This window comes from Lepidochelys kempii, chromosome 5 (genome assembly GCF_965140265.1).
Source record: "Lepidochelys kempii isolate rLepKem1 chromosome 5, rLepKem1.hap2, whole genome shotgun sequence".
In the NCBI taxonomy this organism is placed as follows: domain Eukaryota; kingdom Metazoa; phylum Chordata; order Testudines; family Cheloniidae; genus Lepidochelys; species Lepidochelys kempii.
Window position 1 is genome coordinate 128,819,838 of NC_133260.1, and position 23,035 is coordinate 128,842,872.

The 23,035-nt window shown below is 42.2% G+C and overlaps 1 protein-coding gene across 4 annotated transcripts in view; it reads right to left on the minus strand.

Annotated features, from left to right (window-relative positions):
• DGKQ (diacylglycerol kinase theta) overlaps positions 1-23,035 on the minus strand; it is a 172,716-nt gene that overhangs the window by 69,873 nt on the left and 79,808 nt on the right. For 3 of the 4 annotated variants that reach the window (XM_073345802.1, XM_073345803.1, XM_073345804.1), the window contains 4 exons: positions 15,436-15,535; positions 11,301-11,386; positions 9,039-9,164; positions 6,026-6,179 (listed from right to left, as the gene is read on the minus strand). In XM_073345802.1, coding sequence (XP_073201903.1) covers positions 6,026-6,179; positions 9,039-9,164; positions 11,301-11,386; positions 15,436-15,535 — 466 coding nt within the window. The remainder of the gene's footprint in view (positions 1-6,025; positions 6,180-9,038; positions 9,165-11,300; positions 11,387-15,435; positions 15,536-23,035) is intronic. The other variant, XM_073345805.1, reaches the window with a different exon arrangement.

The following is a 23,035-nucleotide window of genomic DNA, read 5'->3' on the forward strand; positions in this document are numbered from 1 at the left end:
TGGAGAGTAAACAACTTGACAGATCTTTCAGTGAAGAGTTATAGTAATGTTGCAACAAGTAAAAAAAACAAGTTCCAGTCTATTTAACTCTCCCTTGTTCCTCCTCCTCCTATTTATGTTTATGTAGGTCTTTTCCTATTTTATTACTGTAACCCCCACCCAAATCTGTTATGTCTTTATAGGATTGTGTGGTCTTGCAGCTTTGACAAATTGTAAGATTACATAATTCTCTTTAAGATCCCATGAAGCATGTGGCATTTTGGAACGTATACAAGCTATAAGTCATTTGCCTTTTTGGCCTTTCCATTGTTTGGTTTTATTATATAAAAATCAATACAAAATTAATCACCATACCAAAAGGCTAATGCCAACAGTGTTACCAGCAATGGTGTTTTGGAGATTATGGTTTTTAAATAAAGGAGAGATCCGACATTTGCCCGTCACCACCATAAGTAACAACAATAGCATCCTGCACGATTAATTAGAACCAAAACTCGAAAAACTGTATAGCATCAATACAGGACAACTCCAAAGAAACAAAACAGAGCTTAGACTTTCTCTCTTGGAAAGGAATTCTGGAACATGGAGACCCTAAAAGAGAATTCCTTCTGGACTCCAAGCAAAAACGCTTTGTGAAAGCACAGAGAGTGCAACGAGCCTGCCTTATGTATATCTGGGATGGAAATATCCTTTGCTGTGATCAAGCCTTGACAGGCCAGCCACATCACAGCCATGCAAAAAGCTAACAGTTAGAAAGGGCTGCTTATCAAGTCGGTGCAAAATGAAAAAGTGTGATGGTCTTTCTAAGGCATTAGTCAGCTCTAGTTAAAGATCTATGGACCTCTGAACCTCAAGGATTTAGAGGAGATGAGCATTCAGGCATTGGAAACAGACTAGAGAGAATAGGGTCATTAAGGTGGAACTTGATCACCTCTAGAGAAGAGCCTCAAATGAGTTTATAGCAACAGCTTATCCTTAGGCGATTTGGTATAGACAGGAAGGAATGCTTTCAGGGCCTGAGGCTTGCTCACTCAGATACAGTCGCTACCACCACTGAAATGGCCATTCACGTAAGAAATTAAAACTCCTAGGAACCAGGTGGTTCAAAAGGAGCTTTCCAGACTGAAAGGAAACAAGAGGGATGGAAGGAGAGACATCCCCACAGTCACCAACAACAGCCTGCAAATACCACTCTCCCCTGGAGGAAAAGAGTTGGGAATAGCTCCCTGCGCCCACTACTTGCCACAGCCCCTACACCGGTCTGTCCTCAAGTCCAGTGGGAGCGGAGCTGGCATCTATACCCCGTGCTCCTGGGCCTGCAACCCACGCCAAGGGAAATGAGCAGGAAGGCTCTGCACTGTCAACAAGGAGTTTGCACAGGATTTTATATAATGTTTAAGCAATTTAATATCTACCCTCGTATATCAAACTGTGTTGGCAGGTACTTTCCTACTGGGGGCCAGGCAGCAGGCTCCGGAGCTGGGATGCACTGTGACACCATGGTCTCAAATGATGATATGAGGCCAGAGACTCATTCTGAGGGGAGCCGCTTTTACCATGTAAAACTGTGTTGAAAACCACTCTTGCCTGGGCCAATATGGTGCTGTTATGATAACTGAAATTCCGTCACTCTTGAGCTTTGAACAGACCTTGATACAAGAGGTGTCAATGGAAAAAGATATAGCACCATCCTCTGTCAGCAAATGGGGAAGGTATCTTTTAGTAGTAGTAATAAAAGACTGGAAGATTCTTGTTTAGGTCGGAGGTGATGCAACTCACCTCCAGCATCCCACACTGGAGGAAGGGGTGAACCGAGCAGCCACTCCCCAATCCAGAAGACATTCAGAAGGATGCAACACAGATCAACTCAAGCTGACTGTGATCATGTGGTCTTTACTTGCTAGGTCTAGGATGAGGAGGAATAACTTGTGAGAAAATGCCCACTCCGGCCTCCCAAAGGCTTTCCCAATACACAGATTGCCCATTTGACTCAGGACCTCCTTTTGGAATACTAGGTCTCTGACCACCCTTAGCAGATACATGACTGACCTTATCAGAGTAACTGGTGAATGGCTACTGCTGGAGAGGCCAAATTCCCTTGGTGTAGAGTTCCACTGTGTGAGCTCCCTAGACTATACAGGAGATAGCCATGGCCACTACAAGTTACGGAGGTGGTTTTTGGAATTCCTCATTAAAAACTGTTCCTGGACAGTCACCACGTCAGACTTGCCCAGAGGGTCTCTGTTATTCAGGGGCAATGTAAAAAGTCCCTGTATTGCTTGTGCTTCCTCTGGTGTCTCAGCTCCAGAGAGGTTAAACTCAATGTGGAGATGTGCTACAGGTGTTGGCCAGGAGAGCCAGCATTTGCAACATGGGGTGAGTTGCTGCCTCCTGGTTCTGACCATTGCACCCCATTAGACGGGTGATGCATCACACCTGACCCCTGGCAGGAAGGCTGGACATGAGCTGGGTAGCAGGGCTCGTACACATTCCAATGGTCAGTCTGCGGTGAGTTGAGGTTTTGGCTGAGTTACCGCAAACTCTGGTGACTCCCACACTCCAGTGGTGACACAAGCTGATTTGACACCCAGCTGAATGAGGTCCTCCATCACCAACCAAATGAAGGAAACACTTCACTGCCAGCCTGGCAGAGTGGCCCCAACTATTCCCAAGCATTTAATGACCATCCTTCCCTGAAGGCTAAACAAGGAACTAGCAGTGCGGCTCTCCTGTAACAAAACAGACATCAACAGGGCCTGAGAAATGCCCATAATATGCACACGAGCCTTAGAAAGACCCACAGCACATAGCCAGTCCCCCTTCTCTAGGGAAGGCAGCTCCCAGAGTGACCATCTTGAATTTTTCCTTGACCAAATAGGCAGCTCCCAGCCTCCTCAGTCAGGAAGGTCCTGACCAGCTACCGTGGCTGTACACACCCAGGATGCTTTCACAAACCCTTTAGTCCTTGGTGCTCACTGACAGGGAGCGTGGGACCATTCCATGACTGGTGTTAATGCAGAGTGCTCTGCTCAGTGGGGTACTGAGTTGATGCAAAAGCCAGCTTCCAAAGCAGATTCCTTAGCCTTCCTGGAAGAAGGGATCTGAGAGACGAGTTAAAGGTCCAAAAGTGCAGAGTGACAACTGTCTCCTTGGCACTCAACGATGACACTTCCACCTGCTCCCCAAACACGTTATCTCCAGTGGAGGGTAGGACCTGGGAGTTGTGCTCAGGGCTGTGGGAAGAGCTCTGACCATAGAGGTGCCACAGCCCAAAGGCAGGCAGCAGAATGCTGCATTCCAGGGTGAAGAGCACCAAGACAATGCCCTGAGCCTCACACACTGACAGGAAAGTACCATCAAGGCACTGAAGTGTTCAGAGAAAAACAGGGGCCGACTCGCTGACCAAAATGCTTCCAGCAAAAGCCCTCCCATGGCCATTGTTCCGGAGAGCCAGGCCTGACTGAATGGCAGGCACTCTACTGCCGTGCTTCAGAAAGTCTGGGGAGAAGAACTGAAGCAGCAATGGCAGAAGCATAGCTCCTTTGCTGACCAGCCAAGAAGAAATGTCTGGTGAGGTCCAAGGCAGCTGTTCAAGTTAGCAGGCGGCACGCAACCTGAGAGGGGAGGGTGACTGGCTGGCTGGCTCTCAACAGCACAACCGCCGCCTCAGTGATCAAAACTCTTTCGAAGCCTGGGGAGCTCTACCAATCTCATGCTAGGGAGCAGAGACCCAGGAGAGAGAATCCTGGCAGCTGGGTGGTATCTCTACAGAAGAGACTTTTCAGAGCCTGACTATATATCCTTTGTCTACATGGGCTGGAGCTGCAAAACATGGATCTGAATTTCAAACAGCCCAAAGTTTGTGTTTTGGTTTCACTTAGGAGAGTTGAAGGAATCATCCATAAAGTTCATATCCAAGTTCAGTTACTACTAACACCTGCCCCCTGCCAAAGGAAAGCGGCTTTCAGGTCTGGTGCTGTGGTGGGGGCCTCACTGTTGGTTGTTGGATGTTCTGCTTTCTGCGCTTTGAATATGCAGATTTAATTACATGAAATGTACTCTGTTAAAATGTACTCAGGCAACTTGAATTTGGGTAATGCAACTTCGTATGATGAGCATATATAATCCTAAGTATTAAAATGGAGAAAACCTTTGTCTGTCACTTAATGTAACAAAGCTAGTGACTAGAAGCGGCAATTGTTAACATACTAGTCTTTCCTACACAGAGATCTGGGTTCAAATTTCACTTAAAGATTGTTTAAGGATGCAAATAAGGAACAATGAATATTAAACTTGTGGTTTGTTTTTTTAAATGATGTATGAAGGCATCCTGAAAGGATGACCTCACAAGAGGAAAAATTACGGAATATTGAACTATAGGATTTTTAATCAGACAGTTTTAAAGTCTGGTTTTTGTTCATCCCAATTTAATGACTAACATTTTTGAGAATGGAAGACTTTGTTAAAGATTAAATGCCTAATAATATTCATCGTCTGAGACCCTGAGCAAGCCCTCCAGCAAAACCAGGGAGGTCCAGAGTAAACATTCCTGATATTTCTAAAATAAAAAACAAGTAGGAAAAAACCATTAAAACCACTCAATTTTCCAGCACTTTATGTACATCATAAAAAAGCAACAAAGGGTACAAAACCAGTTATTAAAAACCACACATTTGCAGGTCACTTTAAGTCATAAGTGAAACTAGGTTGGATGGTCTTTACCAGTTGTGTTTCACTGCATGGTTTTTGTAATATAGATAAATGTCCACTAAAAACTAGCTTGTCTCTGCTCAAGAGAGGCTCCAATAGTTGAGAGAGTGTAGGTCAGGATTGAGGTCCATTACCAGACACGCTGGGGTTATATTACAGCTTGTGCATGTATTACAGATGACTCTCGCTAGTGATAGCTATTAAATATCTATCTTCATGAGTACCAAAATACGCTCAAATGTTCAACACCACCACAGTAAACTAACGTCCAGCTTCTCAGGAAGCTCTCAAGGAAACAAGTTTCTAACATTTTAACCTCCCAAGACTGGCAAAGTTTGGTGTATTTATCTTCCCTTTCATTCTTAACGTACAAAAATAATTTCTAAGAAAAAAAGATAAGTTTACATTTGGGATGTTTGAAATTTAAAGCACAAAAAGAAACAAGGCAAAGGCATAAGAAAAGGCTTGCTCCTGAAAACTAAAGTAAATAAGTAATACATACACTAGGTGGCAGCAAAACGTTATCCTACAAATTAAATCCCTTCCACTTGGAAAGGGCAAATGTTTAATTACAAACAGGGAAAGCAAAATATTTCAACTAATAAAAAAAACCTAACATGAGTTGCTAAATAAAAGTAACATTTATATCAATGATTGCTTATATCATCCGCATCAGCATCCTAGTTAGTCAAACAAGACTCTGGTCTACAGTTTCCACAATATACACTACAACTGTTAAGTTACTAAATGTATGTGAGGTGGAGGGTAAGAAATGTTTGATCAAAAAAGGTGCTTAAAATGAAGTTTCTTTGCCCCCCCGCCCTCCCCTTGCATATGGGAATTTATTTTTCCTATAAATGCAGAAGTGATATACTGCTGCTTCAGCTCTGGAATAATAGAAGCTACAGGTTAAGACATGATTTTGCTCACAAAAAAAACTGGTCCTCTCCCTCACAAAAAATGTCCTATGTTTGTAAATATACAATCATATTATGTGCAAGTCAGAACTAAACCTTCTTTAGAACATGTTATAGCAAGAAAACCATATTTATAGTCAAACTCAGTAGAATTGATGCCAAATAGTCAAGCAGAAACATGAATTCAGGCTTGGTATTCTATACAGCAGGCTCTGTATTTAGGATCCATATCAGGTAGCAGAAGCAGCAGCCTTAGCTAGTAACAGATTAATATTACATCCTCAAAAAAGACATACTACATGATCAACAACCTTAAAAGATTCAGTTTAATATTGACGTAAAACACAGTAACTCCACATATTCAGCACTTTATTGGATACCATTTTCAAAATCTTTACCTGGTTCTGTTTGCAGGCTCTCTGATATTCGAAAACAGTGCATTTTGCTGAAATTGCGAGAAACTAAACGCACACAATTCGGAGGAAGAATCATATTTCTTAATCTTCCAAAAGTACATTCTGGTGGTACAATAATGTAGCAAGAAGCATGAGCCTATAAACAGAAACATCATTAAACACTTGTCAAACCTCAGACATTAAACTTGTAAAAAAAATTAACTCACTATAACAAAATAGGCAGTGGCCTTGCAAACCATGCTGGAACAAATTCATACTTACTGTAAATTGGTCCATCTCCTGTGAGATGAATGGAGTTGCATCGACTTATATCAGGTTTGATTTTAACTCACTATATTTTTATTAAAAAGAAAAGGAGTACTTGTGGCACCTTAGAGACTAACCAATTTATTTGAGCATGAGCTTTCGTGAGCTACAGCTCACCGATGAAGTGAGCTGTAGCTCACGAAAGCTCATGCTCAAATAAATTGGTTAGTCTCTAAGGTGCCACAAGTACTCCTTTTCTTTTTGCGAATACAGACTAACACGGCTGTTACTCTGAAACCTATATTTTTATTGACATAACAGTGAGAATTCTTAACATGTGACAACACTTTTTAAAATATTAAAACCATATTCTACTGAAATCTAAAGTTTTACATACATTGACGTAAAGGAACAATAGTAAGATTGTTCTGCATCTGAACCATAGATTTTGCATTCTAGTGGTATTCACAAGTGGGAAGATGATCAAAACATGGACAATTGTGTTATAAAAAATAAGTTATCCAGTAGGGAGTCGGGGCTGCGATTTCTTCCTGGGGTTTTAGTTGTTAAATTCAGGAATTGTCCTTTCTGAAGCTTATGTCATCAGCCCAGACCCTTGAGTAAATTTCTGCCTTGCATTTATTCTACAGACCATCTATTATCCTTGGAATCAGGTTATGGTAAATACATATGACAAACTGATGAACAAAGCCAATAAAAGAAGTTCGCAAAAAAAAATAAAAAAAATTTAAAGAAAAAATAGTGATGTGTAATTTCAGTTATTTGTTTTTAAAAGTATTTTTGAATATCTAAATAATTCAAATAAAATATACCTGAAACACTGAATAATTGTTTAGCCTTAAGATAGAGGTAAGTTTGCTATTGTAAGTTTTAAGACTGAGTGTGGTAATTCAAAAATACTTTTGTTTTTAATTATTAAATTTATTTTTCATTTCCTATCCCCTAATGCTTTGTGTGTTATTTCTAGGCACTGTTTCTGCATTTCACCCTCTTGGTGACTAATGATGTATTCAGTGACCCCTATCTACACAGTAGGCTCTATATCAGTTTTAAGTCTATAACAAGTTTTGGCTCTCTTCTGAATAAGAGAGAGCATATAAAGGTAGGATACTTTTATGTTGTATGGGAATAAAACATTAGCAGTACAAAAGGATGACCACAAAATCAAATACACGTTCAGAAATGTTGGGAACAATCTCCAGGGTTCAAAAACATTCCATGCTGAAAGGGAACACCAGCAGGTTAGGAGGAGGGATTCTATGTAATCAGCATAAATTTTTGTTTCTTTTGTGACAAAGTTCCTACTCTACCTTGGGTCTTGCGCTTATTAGCGGATTTGCTCGCCTTGGAGCTTCACGGCAGCCCTCAGCTTGGCCTTTTTTCTGAACCCACAGTCCAGGTTGACTCCTCCTGTGTCTGACCAGGAGTTGGGAGGATTTGGGGGGAACACGGGCCTACCCTCTACTCCGGGTTCCAGCCCAGGGCCCTGTGGAATGCAGCTGTCTAGAGTGCCTCCTGGAACAGCTGTGCAACAGCTGTGCAACAGCTACAACTCCCTGGGCTACTTCCCCATGGCCTCCTCCCAACACCTGCTTTATCCTCACCATAGGAACTTCCTCCTGGTGTCTGATAATGCTTGTGCACCTCAGTCCTCTAACAGTCCGTGTTCTCACTCTCAGCTCCTAGTGCCTCTTGCTCCCAGCTCCTCACATTCACACCACAAACTGAAGTGAGCTCCTTTTTAAAACCCAGGTGCCCTGATTAGCCTGCCTTAATTGATTCTAGCAGCTTCTTGATTGGCTGCAGGTGTTCTAATCAGCCTGTCTTAATTATCTCCAGAAGGTTCCTGATTGTTCTGGAACCTTCCCTGTTACCTTACCCAGGGAAAAGGGACCTACTCAGCCTGGGGCTAATATATCTGCCTTCTATTACACTCCTATAGCCATCTAGCCCGACCCTCTCACACTTTTTACAATTCACATCAATAATACAAGCACTAACTGGTAATATACCGAATGTGTGAGAACCACAAGACAAGAAATGGAATAGCAGCCGTGTACTGAACGAAGAAGCATCAGTTAACTATGCAGTGTTAGTACCCCCAAAGAATCCTGTTAAGACACAGCATTAAGAATTCCTTAATTTTATCCACTTATTTTAAAATTCCTCCACTTTGGAGACTAAAGGAAACAAATCCCAAACTTACTTTCGCTCTGATTTATTGAGTGTCATCTAACAAATGACTGACTTACGAGGAGAGGCTGAGGGAACTGGGATTGTTTAGTCTACAGAAGAGAAGAATGAGGGGAGATTTGATAACTGCTTTTAACTACCTGAAAGGTGGTTCCAAAGAGGATGGATCTGGACTATTCTCAGTGGTAGCGGATGACAGGACAAGGAGTAATGGTCTCAAGTTGCAGTGGGGGAGATTTAGGTTGGATATTAGGAAAAACTTTTTCACTAGGAGGGTGGTGAAAGACTGGAATGGGTTACCTAGGGAGGTGGTGGAATCTCCTTCCTTATAAGTTTTTAAGGTCAGGCTTGACAAAGCCCTGGCTGGGATGATTTAATTGGGGATCGGTCCTGCTTTGAGCAGGGGGTTGGACTAGATGACCTCCTGGAGGTCCCTTCCAACCCTGATATTCTATGACTTATTCATGGCCAGTTTTAAATATATAAAATTAACAAAGCTTTTATTTCCACAGTATGCCCAATGACGCTTACATACCAGAATGCCACACCACTCACACCTCATGCCAGACAGCACCTCTGAAGAACCACAGGTTTTCTTGCAGACCTCACAACGAGCACTGGACGAGAGATTTCCCTCCCTCCAATGATGATGATATGTATCCTGAGAAAATGGATCAATCGACTGTATTATGGTAAACACAACCAGGTCCCTACATTATTAATTTAAAATTAACCCTAAAGGCTTCAGGAAAAACATCACAGAACGTTGCACATATTTAATGTAATTAATATATACAATATTTAAGTATTTTCCTATTGAAATATGGAGTAAGCAAGTTTGCAGCAGGCCATTAAAATCCCACAGAAAATCAAGGAAAAAGAAGTCTCACTGGCCCGTTTTCCTGAGCATTGTAATGTTTAGCTCTGTAATAAATGCATCAACATAAGGAACAATATTTGGCACTTACATAGCACTTTCCATCTTCACTGCCCATTACAAATCTTAGTTTTCAAAATATTCAGAGAGATTAGAATTAGCATTTTACGGATTAAGATATTGAGCAGCAAACGTTAAACATTTTGCCTGAGACATAAGCAGCCAGCCTGAGGAATGGGTTTAGAGATCTCAGAAATGTGTGGCTTCTATAATAACTCTCTGTGTCCTTGGAGTGTGTCACGTTGCTCAAAAGCTCAAATGCAGAAAAACCACAGGAAAACGATAAAAGACAAAAACCTCACATCACTTGTGGGTAAACACTTTTCACAATTCACTTTATCACTCTGTGTCTGCCCTATCAGTCCTCATCCTCAAAGGAAACCTGCACAATCCTTTCAAAAGACGAGCCGGGAAGCTTAAATTCATAACTTTGCTGAACACTCAATATCATGGATTGAACAGAGACAGTGTAGTTATGACTTATTACAACAATCTGTAACCCACTAACAGTCCGCCCCCATCTTCCTTTCCTCCCCTGACTGCAGGGATGTTAACAGGCCGTTTCCCCTGGAGTGGTCCCTTGAAATATTTTTGTTAATAAATTTGTTAGTCTCTAAGGTGTAACAAGTACTCCTTGTTCTTTTTGAAATATGTGATCACTACTTACGCTAAACAATCTGTTCCACCTTGTATTTAGCTGTGACACTCGTGAGTACATTTCCCAGACCGGAAGAAGAGCTCTGTGTAAGCTCGAAAGCTTGTCTCTCTCACCAACAGATGTTGGTCCAATAAAGATATCACCTCACTCACCTTGTCTCTAATATCTTGAGGCCGACATGGCTACAACACTGCATACAGAAATATTAATTTTTATTTCATGTTCTACAAACAGTCCACAATGTATTATTCTTACACTAAAGTTATACACAGCAAATTACTTTGCATTTGATCTTTGGCACCTATAGCTACTACAATAACGTGCCCTTTCAAAATGCTTGGTCAGTCTTTAGTACGAGAGATAGAAGGCCAAAAATTTTAAAGAGTGGTGCTAAAAGCTACGGTACAACTAACACCACATTTAGGCCTGAATTTCAGAAGTGCTCAGCGTTCAGCAGTAACTCTCTACTTCCATGGAAGCTGCTGGTTGCTCGGCACTTCTGAAAATCAGGCCTCAATATCCACTTAACTACCAGAATTTTCAGCAGCCATCTTTTAAAGTTTTGGCCATGAAATCTGAGGTACAACAGGGAGAAGTGCAACAGCTATACAATCATTTTCCCCCTTCACAAAGAGGACACTACAATTTAGAAATGATGCATCAGTATGAAGGGCACATTGTATTTTGATGGTAATTCTATTCGTTCTGCCAACAGGCTTGTACTGTTTAGCATTACAGTTTCTCTAAAAAAGGTTCACATCATAAGAAGCAAAAAAAAAAAAAAAATACTCCGGAGAGAAGAGGGAATTTCCATTTCCCCATCACCAGAGCGGTCTTTTGTTTTTTAAATAAAGACCGAGATTTTCTGAACGCTCCTGGATATGTTCAACTTGAGCTCCACTGAGCATGTCTAAAATTCAGCAGCAACAACCTGCTCTCCATTGGACAAATGTCAGTAACACATTAGAAAACAAAAAGTAACATCAGTTCACAATAAAATCCAATAATATACAGGATGTATTTTTCTGTTCCTTATAGATAAGGAACATATCTACCAAACCCATGTCACTCACACAGTAAACCACACAACAGAAACTGGAGGAGGATGTTATTGCGGGAGGGAGGGGAATCAGGTTTGTTTTACATTGAAAGTAACTGATTGTACTTCATGCTCTGTTCTAGCCACACAAGTTAACACTCACATGATCCTGATGCCCATCTTGATGGCACTGACGACAATCGCTACAAGCAAATGGGACACAATCCGTATGCACGTGTAGTTCACACACTGAAAGTAAAAAAATTAAACAGGAAATGTCTAACATCCAGGTTTGTTTTACTTTTCCTATCTCCCCACATAGCATTTCTTATGCCTTTTACTGTTCAGCAAATACAAGACATTTATCTGTATTATGGTGTGTGTTATTCAATTTACTTTGCATTTAATTGATGCAACTATTATTTAACTGAAAAAGCAAGTATGTAGGAAGGCAAAACTAATTTTGCGCTTAAGTGATTTAATTATTTCTTCTAATAAAGTAAGATAAGAACAATTGGCTGGCTTATTATAAGGATGTCTATAGTCTGATTCAAAGAAACCAGTCCTCTTCCCTACCATAATCACCTCTCTCACCTTAAACTGGAAATTTTGCTTTAACAAAATGAGAAAGAGTTCAGGAGATCCCCATTAATAGGAAGGGCAACTTTCCCTATTTTCTATTGCTGAAAAATAACAAAGTCCTAAACACAGAAGAGTGATAGCCAGCCAAGACACACCCCAAACAAAAATTACACAGGGACAAATGGCCATGAACCTATTTGGAAGAAGAAGAAAAAGAAAAGAAAATTAGCTACAATCTAAGTTGTAAATAGAACTGTTCTTTAAAAGTGACTGTTCTGGGCGGACAGCAACATTTGTCTCTTCAAATAAATCAAGAACATGAATCTCAGGATTCCACCAAGCCTGCAAACCACCTCTTTCTGTAGCATTCAAGGAATCCATTGTTCCAACCACCTCACACAACTCTGACGAGTATTCCAGATCTGACACAGGAGGTCAGCCCCGCTGACAGCCATTAACAATGACAGTCATGCTTTTACGAGAATCATCAAGTTACCCATTCTGTAAGCTTAATTTTAAAAGTGCTCTATAAGTTGTAAGAAATAAAGTCAATAAGCACATTCTAGCTAATTATAGCCCTACACACTGCTGTGGATGTAATTCTCCATTGCACATAAGCAAAGACTGTCTTTGTTTAAATCTACGGGAGAAGCAATATTGTTTTTCTTTCCTGAAAAGAATCCTTCTGAAAACTGCTATAACAAGGTAGTAAGTATGAGATCCCTAAATAGATTAAATACTTCTTAACTTGACTACAAATCTACCCCAAAAATTACCTGGTAAAAAAAGATATTGTGCAGTTCCAGGGTTGTTATTTGTCAACTATTTTTAAAAAAAAATACACATTTGATAAGGAAAATGTTGACAGTTTTGTAAATTCAACCTGGGCTTAGAGACAAGCTGAGTTCTTTCCAGCCACACATCCAGTAATAAAGTTTCTGCAAACCAAATAATGATTTCAGCGAGGTTACACAAGAGTAGCTGATTGGAGCGTAGCAACAATTCTGCTGTTGGTACACTTGGTAGAGTACAATCTGCAGCTCACGCAGCAAAGCTATGTTGGCTCTGCAGTACTAATAGGAGTAAAAGCTGGAACGCGCATTGCAGTTTGGATATGGATATTGGATATACCTCCAAATACCGAAAAGAATGAATTTGTTGAGTAGGATGGGGACAGTTTAGAGACAGCCACTTTCCTAAAAGAAATGGTCTTTAAAAAGCAAGATGTGCTAAATGTGTCAACTTCAGCCCAGGAGCTTAGGGTCAGAACTGAGCAGTCTTTATGGGCTCTTTCATAAAGCATACTTTGATTGTTTAGTTTACAACTGAAGGACAGTATCTGCAGAAAGGTAGAGGAACTGGTCTATCAAATACAAAGTCATCAAATCAAAACTCATCTCAAGCTCTAAGTGCCCCTCTGTCAACATTTCCATTTCTTTGAACTAGTCAATATGAAGACCATCAAAAGAGAACACAAGTTTTATCACCCAATTAAAAAGAGTATTTAAAACTAACTTTATAAAGCTTTTTTCTGATCCCTGATGCTGCTTACAAGGGTCTTCAGAATGGGCCCAAGACTATCCAACATAACTCCAGGTTCATCCCTATTGCCTCCATGCATGCTCAAACCTATTGTCTCTTCAGTTTCAGCTCTCCTGCCATGCATACAGGGGAACACTAGAGCAGGGATAAAATTTTCAGCAGTGCCTTACCAACTGCCAATGACTTCCATTTTTGAAATGGACATGTCATTCATGAACGGCACAGCCATGCGGGAGTTAGGCAGGTTGCCCCAAACAAGTGCCAATGAAGCCTTCAGACCAACATGTATTATGTTACTGATTACGTTATGATTATAATTATGTTATGATTACTGGTTCTGTGGATGAAGGGAAAGCAGTGGATGTATTGTTTCTTGACTTTAGCAAAGCTTTTGACACGGTCTCCCATAGTATTCTTGTCAGCAAGTTAAGGAAGTATGGGCTGGATGAATGCACTATAAGGTGGGTAGAAAGCTGGCTAAATTGTCGGGCTCAACGGGTAGTGATCAATGGCTCCATGTCTAGTTGGCAGCCGGTATCAAGTGGAGTGCCCCAAGGGTCGGTCCTGGGGCCGGTTTTATTCAATATCTTCATAAATGATCTGGAGGATGGTGTGGATTGCACTCTCAGCAAATTTGCGGATGATACTAAACTGGGAGGAGTGGTAGATACGCTGGAGGGGAGGGATAGGATACAGAAGGACCTAGACCAATTGGAAGATTGGGCCAAAAGGAATCTGATGAGGTTCAATAAGGATAAGTGCAGGGTCCTGCACTTAGGACGGAAGAACCCAATGCACAGCTACAGACTAGGGACCGAATGGCTAGGCAGCAGTTCTGCAGAAAAGGACCTAGGGGTGACAGTGGACGAGAAGCTGGATATGAGTCAGCAGTGTGCCCTTGTTGCCAAGAAGGCCAATGGCATTTTGGGATGTATAAGTAGGGGCATAGCAAGCAGATCGAGGGACGTGATCGTTCCCCTCTATTCGACATTGGTGAGGCCTCATCTGGAATACTGTGTCCAGTTTTGGGCCCCACACTTCAAGAAGGATGTGGATAAATTGGAGAGAGTCCAGCGAAGGGCAACAAAAATGATTAGGGGACTGGAACACATGAGTTATGAGGAGAGGCTGAGGGAGCTGGGATTGTTTAGCCTGCAGAAGAGAAGAATGAGGGGGGATTTGATAGCTGCTTTCAACTACCTGAAAGGGGGTTCCAAAGAGGATGGCTCTAGACTGTTCTCAAGGGTAGCAGATGACAGAACAAGGAGTAATGGTCTCAAGTTGCAGTGGGGGAGGTTTAGTTTGGATATTAGGAAAAACTTTTTCACTAAGAGGGTGGTGAAACACTGGAATGCGTTACCTAGGGAGGTGGTAGAATCTCCTTCCTTAGAGGTTTTTAAGGTCAGGCTTGACAAAGCCCTGGCTGGGATGATTTAACTGGGAATTGGTCCTGCTTCGAGCAGGGGGTTGGACTAGATGACCTTCTGGGGTCCCTTCCAACCCTGATATTCTATGATTCTATGATTCTATGTTTACGGCACTTTTTACAGAAAAGCTACTTTGGAACATTTTTAGAGTACAATTATTTTTACTGATACTATTTTCATGTCCCTTTAGGTGCCCTAACTACCATCAACAGACAGTGACAGAGAAGTGAGAATATGTTAAAAGCAGTCTAAAATAGCTTTTCTGTCAAAATTGTTGGTATTTATTTAAGTCCCAGTATTTCAAAAGCCTTCAGGGATAGGTGTTTGTGCTACACACTAACAGAAAGCTCAGAATCACATTTCTCCAAGGGGAGGAGGCTTGCTTTTGGGCCTGTCACTGACCCGCAGCAGCATCAACAATAATTCAAGGACCAGAGTAAAATCAGGGGATGGAATCCACATTTGGTGAAGAGACTTATGTCTGCATGTATTTTTGTTCCTTGTTTTTAAGGTAACTGTTTGAAGGTGCTTGGTAGTTTGCAATGTTGGTTCAGACACAAAGATTATTGGACAGAACACAAATGAAGCAGTCCAGAGAACTAATTAAGTAGAGTTTATCTCATGAATGCAAAAAGAAAGGAATTTATGTCAGGGTTATCATTAGCATATATTATATATCTTTAGATATACACATATATCTATTTTTATATGACACACATGACTGTGCATATACACATTTTAAATTACCTTCACATCGAAAAGCAAGGGACTCTAACTGCTTTCTGCATACGGTGCAAAACTTTTTTTTGTAATGTCCCGGAGGTCCAAAACAATGTGCAACTGGAACCTGTCAATGAAAATATACAGGGTAAATCTTTAACAATCACTGTCAATGACTATTAAGAAGAATTCTAAATCATTGAAAGTTCCTTTATATACTATATGCTGCAATACATGACTTTATACTATGTGCACACACAGAAGTGAGGAGAAACACAAATTGAAAACAAATACACTAGTTTTATTATAAACACCCAGGCATCTTGAAATTTAAAAAGTGAAACAAGAAAAGGGTGGCACTCATGATGTTTTATTATTGAAATAGCACCCGAAGGCTCCAATTATTATCAGGGTCCCACACAGAGACATGGTCCTTGCCCTTAAGAGTATTTGAACAGACAAGACGAACACAAACAATATACAAGAAAAATGCCAAAAGATGCATATATATCCAGTGAATAATCATTTTTAAAATTAAAGATTTTCTTCCACCCCACTATGCTCCATGTCTTTTGGCCCATCTCAGTCCCATTGCCAAAGAAGGCCATGTCTACACTACGAAAGTACTCCAATTTTACAGAAGTTGATTTTTGGGAACAGATTGTATAAAGTCGAGTGCATGCGCCCACACTAAGCACAGTAATTCAACGGTGTGCATCCACAGTACTGTGGCAAGTGTCAACGTTCTGAGCAGTACACTGGGGGTAGCTATCCCACAGTTCCCGGAGTCCCCGCTGCTCATTGGAATTCTGGGCTGATCTCCCAATGCCTGATGGGGCCAAAAGTTTGTCACAGGTGGTTCTGGGTAAATGTCGTCAGTCAACCCTCCCTCCCTCCGTGAAAGCACAGCAGACAATCGTTTCGCGCCCTTTTCCCTGGATTGCCCAAGCAGACGCCATAGCACAGTAAGCATGGAGCCCGTTCAGCTCACTGCAGCAGTTATGACCATTGTAAACACCCCGTGCATTATCGTGCAGTTTATGCAGAACCAGCACCTGAAAAACCAGGCGAGGAGGCGACGGAAGCACGGTGATGAGGACATGAACACAGATTTCTCTAAAACCACGGTCCCCAGCAATTTGGAGATCATGGTACTACTGGGACAGGCTCATGCTGTGGAATGCCGATTCTGGGCCCGGGAAACAAGCACAGAGTGGTGGGACCGCATAGTGTTTCAGGTTTGGGATGATTCCCAGTGGGTTCGAAACTTTCACATGCGTAAGGGCACTTTCATGGAACTTTGTGACTTGCTTTCCCCTGCCCTGAAGCGCAAGAATACCAAGATGAGACCAGCCCCCACAGTTCACAAGCGAGTGGCAATAGCCCTGTGGAAGCTTGCAACGCCAGACAGCTACCAGTCAGCCGGTAATCAATTTGGAGTGGGCATATCTACTGTGGGGGTTGCTGTGATGCAAGTAGCCAATGCAATCATTGAGCTGCTGCTACCAAAGGTAGTGACTCTGGGAAATGTGCAGGTCATACTAGATGGCTTTGCTGCAATGGGATTCCCTAACTATGGTGGGTCTATAGACGAAACCCATATCCCTATCTTGGGACCGGACCACCAGCGCAGCCAGTACATAAACCACAAGGGATACTTTTCAGTGGTGCTGCAAGCACTGGTGGATCACAAGGGACGTTTCACCAACTTCAACGTGGGATGGACAGGAAAGGTTCACGACGCTCGCGTCTTCAGGAACTCTGGTCTGTTTAAATGGCTGCAGGAAGGGATTTACTTCCAAGACCAGAAAATAACCGTTGGGGATGTTGAAATGCCTATAGTTATCCTTGGGGACCCAGCCTACTGCTTAATGTCCTGGCTCATGAAGCCGTATACAGGCACCCTGGACAGTAGTTAGGAACTGTTCAACTATAGGCTGAGCAAGTGCAGAATGGTGGTAGAGTGTGCATTTGGAAGTTTAAAAGGTCGCTGGCACAGTTTACTGGCTCGCTCAGACCTCAGCAAAACCAATATTCCCATTGTTATTGCTGCTTGCTGTGTGCTCCACAATCTCTGAGAGAGTAAAGGGGAGACATTTATGGCGGGGTGGGAGATAGATGCAAATCGCCTGGCTGCTGAATACGCGCAGCCAGACACCAGGGCGGTTAGAAGAGCACAGCAGGAAGTGCTGCGCATCAGAGAAGCTTTGAAAACCAGTTTCATGACTGGTCAGGGTACTGTATGACACTTCTGTTTGTTTCTCCTTGATCAAAACCCACCCCCCCTTTGTTGTCTCTAAATTCCCTGTAAGCCACCCACTCTCCCCATTTCGATCAAAGCTTGCTTGCAAAGGAAATAAAGTCACTATCGTTTAAAAAACATGTATTCTTTATTAATTGATTATAAAAATAGGGAGATAACTCACAAGGTAGCCCGGGTAGGGTGTGGGAGGAGGGAAGGAAAAGGCCACTTTAAAACTTCTTGAATGACAGCCTTCTGTTGTTTGGGCTGTCCACTGGGGTGGAGTGGTTGTGTGCCCGGAGCCTTCTCCCCCCTCCCCCCGGTGTTCTTGGGCATCTGGGTGAGGAGGCTATTGAACCTGGGGAGGAGAGAGTGCGGTTAAACAGGGGTTGCAGCAGCAGTCTGTGATCCTGCTGCCGTTCATGAACCTCCACCAGACGCCAGAGCATGTCTGTTTGATCCCGCAGTAGCCACAGCGTTGCCTCATGCCTCCTCCGATCTTCCTGCCACCACCTCTCCTCACGTTCATCAGCCACTTTCCTGTACTCTGCTACTGTGTCCCTTCACACATTCTGCTGAGCTCTGTCAGTGCCGGACGACTGCATGAGCTCAGAGAACTTTTCATCACGTGTACGTTTTTTTTGCCACCTTATATGAGATAGCCTTTGGGAGGAAGGAGGGAGGCTTGAAACATTTGCAGCTGTTGGAGGAAAAAAAGGGAGTGAAGTATTTTAAAAGACACATTTTACAGAACAATGGCTATACTCTTTCATGGTGAACAACACTATTCACATTACATAGCACATGTGATTTTGGTACACGGTCACATTTTGCATCTTATATTGAGTGCCTGTGGCTTTGGTGTTAGAGATCACAAACGCAGTGCCAGGCAACAGAATTCGGCTTGCAGGCAGCCATGGTAAGCTATAGTCTTTCGGCTTCTGCAACCTTCATAACAGCAGCGCCCTCCTCTCCCATACCAAGCAAAGCACGTTGAGTTGGCCATTTAGTGCTGCAGTTTTCCTATTAACATGCAGCAGCAGAAACCAAACTAACCCCTCCCTCAATTCTCTGGGATGATCGCTTTACCCCTCCCCCCACCGCATGGCTGGTATCAGGGAAGATGCCTGCTAGCCAAATGCGAACAGCTCAGCACCAGTGGGCCCCCCCCGCACACACACACGCACACACACACACACACACACACACACACACAACATGGTTAACTGCAGGGAGGATTTCTTTTCAGCCACAGGCAAACAGCCCAGTAGGAACAGGCACCTCTGAATGTCTCCTTAATTAAATTCCCCTATTTTAACAAGGTTACCATGAAAGATATCACTCTTCTGAGGATAACAGAGAGATAAAGAATGGATGTTGCTTGAATGCCAGCAAACATCAGGACCAAACACTGCCAGGCTTTGTCATGCAATGATACCAGATTACTTGCTACTAGCATGGCGTGGTAAAGTGTCCTACCATGGAGAAACAGAATAAGGCTGCTCTCCCCAGAAACCTTCTGCAAAGGCTTTTAGAGTACCTCCAGGAGAGCTTCATGGAGATGTCCCTGGCAGAGTTCCGCTCCATCCCCAGACACATTAGCAGACTTTTCCAGTAGCTGTACTGGCCACGAATCCATCCCAAGTCCTCAGGGCTACTTAATCATTAAAAAATGCTTGCTTTTATAACATGTCTTATATTTTAAAAGGTACACTCACCAGAGGTCCCTTCTCCGGCTTCGTTGGGTTGGGAGGGTATTTCAGTCAGGGTGATAAAAAAGATCCTGGCTGTCGGGGAGAACAATGCGCTGTGTGCTCTCCTCAAGCTTCTCCTCCTCATCTTCCCCGTCCGCAAAATCCTCAGGCATGGTGGAGAGTACCCCATCATTGGAGTCCACGGACAGGGGTAGTGGTGGCGGCCCCCCCTAGAATTGCATGCAGCTCAGCGTAGAAGCGGCATGTCTGGGGCTCTGTCCTGGAGCATCCGTTTGATTCTTTGGTTTTCTGGTACACTTGTCTGAGCTCCTTAAGTTTCACGCGGCACTGTGTTGCGTCCCTGCTGTAGCCTCTGTCCCTCATGGCCTCAGAGATTTTTTTGAAATGTTTTGGCATTTCGTCTTTTGGAACATAGTTCTGATAGCACGGATTCTTCTCCCCATACAGCGATCAGAACCAGTACCTCCCATTCGGTCCATGCTGGAGCTCTTTTTCGATTCTAGGACTGCATGGTCACCTGTGCTGATGAGCTCTGCATGGTCACCTGTGCTGATGAGCTCGCCTGGCCAAACAGGAAATGAGATTCAAAAGCACAGGCTTTTCCTGTACACCTGGCCAGTGCATCCGAGTTCAGAGTGCTGTCCAGAGCAGTCACAATGGTGCACTGTGGGATAGCTCCCGGAGGCCAATACCTTCGAATTGCATCCACACTAACTCTAATTCGAAACGGCAATGTCGATTTCAGCACTAATCCCCTTGTTGGGGAGGAGTACAGAAATCGGTTTTAAGAGCCCTTTATGTAGAAAAAAATGGTTTTGTTGTGTGGACCGGTGCAGGGTTAATTCGATTTAACGCTGCTAAAGCCAAAATAAACTCATAGCGTAGATCAGGCTGAACTGACCAAGGGTGTCCTCTCCACATGGCCCTCCCAAGGCACAAACTGACAATTACCCAAAAGAACAACTTAACCTTGCAAAGCCTGGACAGCAAAGACACCCATGCCAAACTGCAGCAGTTACAACAATAGCCTGAATATCCCTTATTACAGCGAGGTGGAAGATGACCAGATTGTGTAAATTACTGTGCTGAATCACAAGGATGGATGTATTAGTATTATTGCGACACTGGGAGCCAAATCTGTGGCTTGGCTCAAAGAGGAATTGCTCATCTTCCCAATGGACAGTGGTATCTCAAGATTCTGTTGCTATGGACAGCACTAACAGGTTTAACAAAACATTTTTAGTGCCGCTATACTCTTCTCATAAAGTAATGCAACAAAAATCTAATGATTTCTCTCACATATTGATGATTGCTGCTAGATTGGGAAGTGCAGGACCAATGGAAAAAAGCACATGTGGAATTCCATCTTCCAATACAGTACGAAAAATGCCCCAACTTAGAGTCTTTTAACACTACATCTCCCTATTTATAACACAGCCTGGATCTAGTAACAACAACTACAGCTGAATCTTTGGACTGGATCTTTCTTCAGGTGCAATGATGCTTCCAAAAAACCAACAACAGACAGGAATAAGAACATAAGAACGGTGATACTGGGTCAGACAAAAGGTCCATCTAGCCCAGTATTCTGTCTTCCAACAGTAGCCAATCCCAGGTGCCCCAGAGGGAATGAACAGAACAGGTAATCATCAAGTGACCCATCCCCTGTCTCCCATTTCCAGCTTCTGGCAAACAGAGGGTAGGGACTTCATCCCTGCCCATCCTGGCTAATATCCATTGATGGACCTATCCTCCATGGATTTATCTAATTCTTTTTTGAACACTGTTATAGTCTTGGTCTTCACAACATCCTCTGGCAAGGAGTTTCACAGGTTGATTGTGCATTGTGGGAAGAAATACTTCCTTTTGTTTGTTTTAAACCTGCTGCCTATTAATTTCATTTGGTGACCCCTAATTCTTGTGTTATGAGAAGGAGTAAATAACACTTCCTTATTTACTTTCTCCACACCAGTCATGATGTCATAGACCTCAATCATATCCCTTCCAAGCTGAAAAGTCCCAGTCTTATTAATCTCTCCTCATATGGAAGCTATTCCATACCCCTTATAATTTTTATGCCTTTTTCTGAGCCTTTTCCAATTCCAAAATATCTTTTCTGAGATGGGGTGACCACATCTGCACACAGAATTCAAGATGTGGGCGTACCATGGATTTATATAGAGGCAATATGATATTTTCTGTTTTATTATCTATCCCTTTCCTATTTAAGGATTCCCAACATTCTGTTAGCTTTTTTGACTCCCGCTGCACACTGAGTGGATGTTTTCAGAGAACTAACCACATTGACTCCAAGATCTCTTTCTTGAGTGCTCCAGCTAATTTAGACCCCATCATTTTATATGTATAGTTGGGATTATGTTTTCCAATGTGCTTTACTTTGCATTTATCAACACTGAATTTCATCTGCCGTTGTGTTGCCCAGTCACCCAGTTTTGTGAGAGCCTTTTGTAACTCCTCACAGTCTGCTTGGGACTTAACTATCTTGAGTAGTTTCGTATCATCTGTAAATTTTGCCAACTTTACCCCTTTTTCCAGATCATTTCTGAATATGTTGAACGGTACTTGTCCCAGTACAGATCCCTGTGGGACACCACTATTTATGAATGAAAAGTAAAACCATGAAATGGAAAATTTTAAAGGATTATTTATGTATTTAATCCACACCCAAGACACACTAGTATTTGAAGTAGCATATTCCTGTCACATTAGTACACTCATACAATAAGCCAGAAGTACAAATGTCTCTTTTAGACTTTAGAATTCAAATGACTGGTGTCACAAAGTTCAGGTATAATTTAGGTTAACTGCATTTTAAAATTTCAAATTTACAATTTTATATTACACAGTCTGCCTCTTGAATGGAGTAATCCACGTACCCTTCATGACAAGCTACGACATCACATCATTTATCATCATCTACGGCTCCATGACAATTAGCCTTGTCACATTTCTGATAAGAACTATCTGAAGTACATTTGGAACAACATTTCACTACAATATTGCATAATAAAAATCATTTCCAGTAAAAATGTGTTAACAGCAGCTTTTAGATGATACTTGAGATCACACAAATACCACATTTCCATTCTCACTCAAGCAGACAATCCCACAGAATTATTTAGCAGGATCTGACTGTTCCTTGAGTATTAGGATTTTCCTGTATTTGCTAGCAGCATCTGAAATTGATCAGAATCACATCATCCAGTCAGCTTCTAAAGGAAGCTCTAGTATACCAGAACACAGGCATGATTATGCTAAGCAATTCTATTCCGGAAATGTTCATGACAAAGTAAATGAAACAAAGGTTTGTCAGTCGCAGGATGGGGAAAGAGATCCCAGGTGACTGGATGGGTGCAGAATGATGGGACAGAGACTGACACATAAATGAAACAAGGGATAGTGAAATGAAAAACTAAAAGTAAATTTTTTTTTTTTAAATTGGCTGAGCAGATTCCTAACATGAATTGTTGATCTACTAATCTGAATTAATTCTGATGGACAAAAGGGGGAAAGAAGATGATGATGAAAGGATTCCCTCCCTAAAGGCAAAAATACAACTAAAACACTGTACTTAAACATATTCCCAGGTATATTAAAATAGGAAAACATTAACGCTAAAGTTATAACCACAGACGCATAAATGTCAATA